Genomic DNA, 7397 nt, shown 5'->3' with positions numbered 1-7397 from the left:
GGCGGGGTTGGCGGGGGCGGCGGGGGCGCGGGCTCGGGCGGCGCCGCCATGAACGCGGCCGTGGTGAAGCGGACGCAGGAGGCCCTGGGGAAGGTGATCCGGAGGCCGCCGCTGACGGAGAAGCTGCTGAACAAGCCCCCGTTCCGCTACCTGCACGACATCATCACGGAGGTGCGGGCGGGGCCGGGGGCCGAGGGTCGGGACGCAGGTGGGGGTCAGGACCCAGGTGAGGGCCGGAGTCAGGGTCCCAGGTGGGGGCTGGGGCCCTGGTGCGGGTCGGGACCCGGGTGGGCGCCGGCGCTAGGAGTCAGGCCCCAGGTGCAGCCGGAGTTGGGGTGCCAGGTGCGGGCCGGGGCCCAGGTGCGGACGAGCCAGGGTCGGGACCCGGGTCAGGGTCAGTGCCGGGAGTCAGGGTCCCAGGTGCGGGGCCCGGGGGTGTGGGGGGGGGGGTGGTGGTCAGGGCCCAGGTGCGGACGGGCCGGGTCGGAGCCGGGGATCGGGGCCCAGGTAGGGGTCGAGGCCAGAATCAGGGTTGGCGTTAGAGTCGGCCTCGCCTAGCCCAGCACAGCCGCTGCCCGGGCCCGCGGGGCCCAATCCCGCGGTGCCTGTGCACCGAGTTCCTTGCCTTCACCCCTGCTCTGCCCTCTCATCCACCCCCACTGGGCTGCCTCCCTCCGCCCCTCAGGGAGCCTTATTTCTTTCCTGTGTATCTGTTAGAACTCATCTTCCATTTAGCTTGGCAGGGCCGTTTTTGTGCCCCCCCCCCACCCCCCGCCCTTTCAGTGCCTGGCTCGTGAAAGGTGACCAGACATTGTGGGATATTGAAGTTATTCTTTTCTATCCTCATGTTTCCCGAGCATTCTCCACACTACTCTGCACCGTGGTCCCCATGTTTTAGATGTTTGACAAAAACCTGGGGGTGAATTTGTTGAAGGTGGTTGTAGTGGGACCCCAAAGGGAAAACTCTAGAAGAGCAGGTTGATATTTGCCGCTGAAGGGCACAGCCTGGCCTCCATGGAGATTGTCTGTAACTTTTCCCCAGTGGATGGTGAATTACCGAACGGTGGAGACCGTGTGTGTCTGTTGCCATATCCTGGGTGAACTGAACTGAGTAAGGTACACAGAAGGTGCACAGCCAGCCTTCGTCGTTGAACCGGGCTGTCAAGGCTCCTGGTAACTCAGGCCGAGGCGCGTTTCGTGGTGCAGCTAAGAAGGGTATTGAACCCAGCAACTTGGGCGTGGCCTCTGGGAGTTAGGAATCAGGCTGAACTTGCAGGCTTCTGAGGGCTCCCCGAATTGGTGCTCGTCTTCACTTCTCTTTCCAACCGGTGGGCGCCTTCCTCTCCACAAACTGCTTTACTTATCCGCTCTCTCAGCTTAGTTTATAATGTGCACCTCTGTGTTAAACACCCTAACTGTGCTTGAGACTCTGGAATCCCAGCCACATCCCAGGGCTGTCTTGCCTAGCCTCTACCTCCTTCCACCTGTCCCGGCCAGTGTTTGGGAGGGGACAGGGCCGTGTGGAGAGCCTGGTGGGAGCTGGGCTGTGTGCTGTGTTATCCTGCGAAGTAGGCAGGTAGTGACGTCTAAGCCAGGAGGTGAGGCTGCCTGACCCCAGTGCGTGCCACCATGGCCCGACATGACACCTTTACCTTCTGTGTTAGTCCTGTCTGGCCACTGAAGTGGGGAGGCAGGGGGCATATGCCTCATCCTGTGGGTCTTGGTGTGGTGCTGGGCTCCTGGAAGGCCAGAGAACATTGAAGTGGAGGAGGAGGAGGGACATTCTAGCAGGAATTGACTCGATTGACCAGGCAGCCAGGCTGTGTGGAAGGAGTTACACGTTCTTCGCTGGGAACCGACGGTCTGCTTTTCTTTCATGGGTTTTCTTTCCTAATCTAATGCTGAAATTAATTTCTCTGCCCTGTGTAAAGGCAAATTCATTAACTGGCACCTACTTGTTAAGGATATTAGGATGATTGACCTATTGGAAAGCATTTTCAGGTAGGGGGTGAAGAGTCTCCTCTGAAAATTCTTCACTGCCTCTGAGTATCGTGTTCAAATCACCGTTGGTATCTTAGCTACGGCTCAACTAACTCAGCCTCTTTCATAAATCAAAGCATTGATCTTGTGAGATTAATGTTTTGTGTCCCTTAAAATTATTATTCACAATTTTACTGCCTGCAAACTAGGAAAACGTCAAAAGAGACAAAATGAAAAGGTTCCAGGAATGTTAAGGATTCTCTCTCTCTCTCTCTTTTTATGTTTATTTATTTTTGAGAGAGAGAGAGAGAGAGAGAGTGGGAGAGAAACAGAGTGTGAGTGGGGGAGGGGCAGAGAGAGGAGACACAGAATCCGAAGCAGGCTCCAGGCTCTGAGCTGTCAGCACAGAGCCCGACGCGGGGCTCGAACCCACGAACTGTGAGATCATGACCTGAGCCGAAGTCGGTCACTTAACCGACTGAACCACCCAGGCATCCCTGTACTGAACTCTTTTGCTCCCTTGAACGGGACCCTCTTGGCCCCGGGAACTTGCAGGGACCGTTCAGCCTGACACATGTTTCCTAAACACCCCCGCCCCCCACTCTCGTTTCCTGGTAGCGGTGGCCTCAGTTTAGATCTGATTTCCTCTGGGAAGCTTTCCCTGACACACTTGCCCCTCCTGCATTTGGGTTGGGGACCGATCTAGTGCTCCCTAGTGCCCCGCAAGTCTTTGTAACGTTCACCTGTCCCCACTTCCAGACTGGGTCCTGCCTGGTAAAAGGCTGTGCATGTGGTAGATACTCAAAAGCTTGTTGAGCAAGTGAAGGAATTAAATCCTGGATGTGGACAGGCTCTGACGGCTCCCAACCATGGGGCTCCGGGGGTGAGGCTGATGAAGGGGCTGTCCCGTGAGGTGCTGACCGTGGCCTCGATCTTTTGAAGGTGATCAGGGTGACTGGTTTCATGAAGGGCCTCTACACGGATGCCGAGATGAAGTCCGACAACGTTAAGGTAGGCTGGGGGCGTCACACCCTCACCTTAACGAATGGGTGTTTTGTCAGCGGCGTGCCGGGTGTGTGTCGGCTCGAGGGGTCGGTCACTCTGTGGGCTGCGGTTCGCCCTTCCCGTTCCGTTTCCTTTTTTCCGCCAACTGCGCATCGTGCTGATTTTATCCGTTAACAAATGGAGTCAGTGTTTCAAGGTTTCTTCCGGCCTCTCCGCTAGAATTAAAAGCGTCAGCGAGTCGTTTTGTTTTGTGACAGAGGGTTCGTATTTCCAGATTTGACATCTACCAACAGTAAGCGTGCCTGTTGAACATACCGAAGAAGGTGCAGAGTTCTTTGGAAGTACTTTTTTGTTTGTGTTTTGAATGGAAATCTTTCAGGATAAAGATGCAAAAATTAGCTTCCTTCAGAAGGCCATAGACGTGGTGGTGATGGTTTCAGGAGAGCCGCTGTCGGCGAAACCAGTGCGGATCGTGGCCGGGCACGAGCCTGAGAGAACTAACGAGCTGCTGCAGAGAATTGGAAAGTGCTGCCTCAGCAAGGTAATGCTGGCGAACTGCAAAGTGCTGTCTCAGCAAGGTAGTGCAGGGGTGCAGAGCTGGCAGGACCAGAAAGCAAGATGGGGACGGCAGGGTCGGAAGCGTGGGGAGAGGGTCCGGTGGCATCTGTCAAAGGCTATGCTTCGCAGCCTCCAAGTCGCAGGAGAAGCGATTTAAAACTGTACCGTGAAACAAGTGAGGGGATGCCACGCACACCTTCTCCAGGTTTCACTGTGAACCAGGGGACCTCACAGGCGCTTGCTCTCGGGGCGGGTGGCTGGAGGCTGCGTGCCCGTGCACCCAGCCCTGCCTGCCTTCTCCTTTTGGGCCTCCTTCCAGCGCAGGGGTGGGGGCGGGGGCGGGGGCAGGGGGTGGGCAGGGCAGAGGACCTGCTTTTCTTCTTCTCTGGGGCTCATGGGATGTTCCTGTCCTCTGCTTACCTTTCCAGCCTCTGTTTTCTGCTTCTCTCCATCCCTTCCTTCCCTCCCCCTGCCCCGCACTGTCCCTCTGTTCCTCCTCTCCTCCTGGCTGTTGGCTGCAGAGCTGTGCTACCTTCAGAGACACCTTGTGTCACTTGTACAGGGGCCGCTTGGTTACTTCCTGGGATCCTCACTGTGGGTTTGAAGCTGGGGTCTCTGCTTAGACCCAGCCTGGGTCATTCTTGCCAAGGACGTTAAGGACATCTCAGCTTGGTGATGGGAGCAGGTGTCTGTAAGGCCTGGGGAGAGGGCATAGCTGCTGATACAGCCTTTCGTGGACCCTATGGATCGTGGGCGGGGGCTAACCTTCCATGTCGCCAAAGTGGGAAAGGGTGGCCTTCAGCCCACACAGCGGTGGTGGGGGTGGGGAGCAGGGCCCCGAGGAGGCCTCCAGAGAGTCTCGCCCTGGTTTGCATCCAACTCTCAGGCTTGGAAACGAGGAGCTCATTCCGCCAGTGCCCCGGCTCTGTCCCCAGTCCTCACCCCTGCATCCTTCATGTTCCTTCTCTTTCAAAACACATTTGACTCCTGCCTTCCCTGCTGAATCCATTGCCAGCTTCCTGTTGCGTCTGGGCACAGCCTCTCCATGGCCTGGCTCACAAGGCTTCTGGAGATCTGGTCTACTTCCTGTCCCCCGGCTCCCTCTCAGCTCTCACGCCCATGCCTGAACCCTGAGGTCCCCTGCATGGTCATGCTTCCTGTTTCTTTGTCTGGCAGCAGGTGTGGGATCGGCTGTCCCAGAGCCCTGGCCTCTCCTCCCTCCCAGGCGTGTAATTGTTGCATTTGGTCTCTCCCCCAGTACGCACAAGCGTCCTTGACCTGTGGTCTAGCGCCTGGCGTGTGACAGTCGCTCAGGGCATCCTTGTGGAATGAACAGGCGGGATTCCTGAGCGGAGGTGTTCGAAGCCTCTGCGCGGTGGCAGGGACGCTGCAGGAGGGTTTTTGTGTTTCACAGAGCTCGAGTTAGATCATTCCGTGAGGCCCTTTCCATGCGGGGCCCGGTTGATCCTGGGCGGAGTTCAGGCACTTGTGGAACTGTGTGGGTCGCCTTTGTTGTCCGTGCTAACGCGCCGGAGACGACAGTTACCAGGAGAGGCCGTGCTTTGTGCTAACAGCATTTCCTTCTAGTATTTTCTCCCAGGACCTTCCTGGGGAGACGCAGAACGCGTTTAACGAGCTGTCCCTGAATGCCGACACTCGCATTTGTCACTTGTGCTGATGTCACTTTCACCTTGCCTTTTGTTTCCTCCCGCTCTGATGACAAGCTCTCCAGTGACGATGCGGTGAAACGAGTGTTGGCTGGAGAGAGGGGGGACGCGAAGGCAAGGACCTCCCTGACGTCCAAGTCTCAGGAATTGGACAACAGGAATGCGCGAGAGGAAGGGCCCGGAGTTCGTGAAGATAAAGAGGTGAATTGCAAGTTGTGCATATCCGGAAGGGAGATAATGAGTCTTTTTGTAGCCCAGGTAAAGGTGTTTATAAGTGATGCTGTAATTTGACCTTTTCTTCAGGATAAAAGATATTCTGAGATAAACGAGGAAAGTGCGAGGAGAGACCAGAAACAGAGGGAAGAAGTGAAAGAAGAAAGCAAAGTACAAGACAAGGACAAGGACAAGGACAAGACGATGGAGAACGACCGTGAGAGACACAAGGAGCCGGAGAGGGACAAGTACCGAGAAGGAGAGAGAGAGCGAGCCAGGAACCGGGCCAAGCAGGACAGGGACAGAGGCACCCGAGAGCGGGACAAGGACATGGAGCGCGAGAGAGAGCGACGGAGTGAGGCCGGGAAGGAGAAGGAGAGACGGAAGGAGCGAGAGCGAGAGCGAGAGCGGGAGCGAGACAAGGGCCGGGACAGGGACCGCGACAGGCGGAGGGGCAAGGACGGGGACCACTCCAGGAACCCCGACAGGGAGAAGAGCAGAGAGCACGACAAACCGGAGAGGAAGGTAAAGTCCTGGTTGCAGCCCTCTGCCTTTAACCTGCAGTGATTTCTGTCGTCGTCGTGGCACGATTAGGAAACCGCTTCTCTCCAGCACCGCCTACGGCAGGCTCGGGTTCCCAGGGGAACCCCAGACCGACCCCAGGCATTGCCAGGTGTTTTACGAGGTGCTCCCCTCACCTCTGCACTGTGGGCGTGCACGTGGGCGTTTTGGAAGACGGAGCTTCACGCCGTCGCTGTGCGCGCAGTTCCTACGTGTGCGTCAGCCGTGTGCAGGCTCTTACGCACCGCCTGGCTTGTGGGCATGGCTGACTTCTGGCAGGATTAGGGCCACCCTCTAAGTCCTGTGCGCATTAGTGGAGGAGCACGAGACCTCTGATTGCTGTAATTCTCGTTTGATTAAGTTTTCAGGTACATTTACAACAGGCCAGAAAATTTATTTGGTTTCAGACGGTGTTTTCTAAACGTGCAGGTGACTTTTGGGCTCATAGAGGTGGGGAGGCCTCCGTCAGGACTGGCTTTGCAGGTGCCTGTTCTCACGGGGACACTTTGGCGTCCCAGAGGCGGAATGTGGAGATCTGCTGGTTTCCAGCTACTAGGAAGGAGGGGCCAAGGTCTGGAAAGGTTCAGGGTCTGCCCAGGTGAGGTGGTTGGGTAGTGAGGAGCAGGGCCAGTGCTGGCACTCGGGGTTGTGCCTCCCCGCCCTGTGGCATCTCTGGGATGTACTGTACTGGGCGATGACGGGCCCGGTGGGCATGACCCTGGGGGAGCCTCAGGGTCTCCCAGGAGCCCCCTGGAGTGATGGGCCCTGTGATATGTGTCCTGAAAACCAGGCTTCCCTTAGAGAAAGGCTTTAGAAATAACAAAGGCATTCCGCACCTTTGGCCTCTTTTTAGAGGTCTAAGAAAAAGTATTTTTCACTGACCTCATTTTTCTGAGGTGCTAGCACGTTCTCTCGTTTTTTTCTGTGCCCGAGTTGGGCAGCCCCCGGAACGGGATGACCTTCTCAGCTGTCCAGGTCTTATGAAGTTTCCCATACTGTACGTTCACTGAAACTGCTGATGCTGTGACCGGTGTTATAAATAGAAAGCTAATTCCAAAGACGAGTTTTTATAGGCGGGTCTGTGGGACACTGGAGCCTGGTGGGAGTGATGGCTTGACTTCGTGGGTGAGACCAGGGCGAGGGGCCTGTGCTGCTGCTGCCTTTTTTTTTTTTTTTTTTAATTTATTTTTATTTACTTATTTGTTTTTTAATTTTAAGTAGGCTCCTTGCCCAACGTGGGGCTTGAACTCACGACCCTAAGATCAAGAGTCGCCTGCTCTACCGACTGAGCCAGCTGGGCGCCCTGGGCCTGTGCTTCTGCTCAGAGCTGGTCCTCCAGGCCCCCAAAGCCGGCCGTCGGGGTGGTTTTGCGGGGCCAGCTGCTCCCGTGTAAATCTGGGGTTCCTCTGCGGG

The 7397-nt window shown here is 56.5% G+C and overlaps 1 protein-coding gene across 6 annotated transcripts in view; it reads left to right on the top strand.

Annotated features, from left to right (window-relative positions):
• Window positions 1-10: 10 nt before the first annotated feature.
• TRAF3IP1 (TRAF3 interacting protein 1) overlaps window positions 11-7397 on the top strand; it is a 61446-nt gene continuing 54059 nt past the window's right edge. For all 6 annotated transcript variants that reach the window (XM_040450487.1, XM_040450485.1, XM_040450484.1 and 3 more), the window contains exons 1-5: window positions 11-171; window positions 2923-2991; window positions 3365-3526; window positions 5268-5411; window positions 5514-5948. In XM_040450487.1, the coding sequence (XP_040306421.1) occupies window positions 49-171; window positions 2923-2991; window positions 3365-3526; window positions 5268-5411; window positions 5514-5948 (933 nt within the window). In that variant the 5' untranslated portion in view covers window positions 11-48. The remainder of the gene's footprint in view (window positions 172-2922; window positions 2992-3364; window positions 3527-5267; window positions 5412-5513; window positions 5949-7397) is intronic.

This window comes from Herpailurus yagouaroundi, unplaced genomic scaffold (assembly GCF_014898765.1).
Source record: "Herpailurus yagouaroundi ecotype Mexico unplaced genomic scaffold, PumYag 202, whole genome shotgun sequence".
NCBI lineage: Eukaryota > Metazoa > Chordata > Mammalia > Carnivora > Felidae > Herpailurus > Herpailurus yagouaroundi.
The sequence above is the reverse complement of the archived record's forward strand: the minus strand, read 5'-3'. Positions and strand labels throughout refer to the sequence as shown.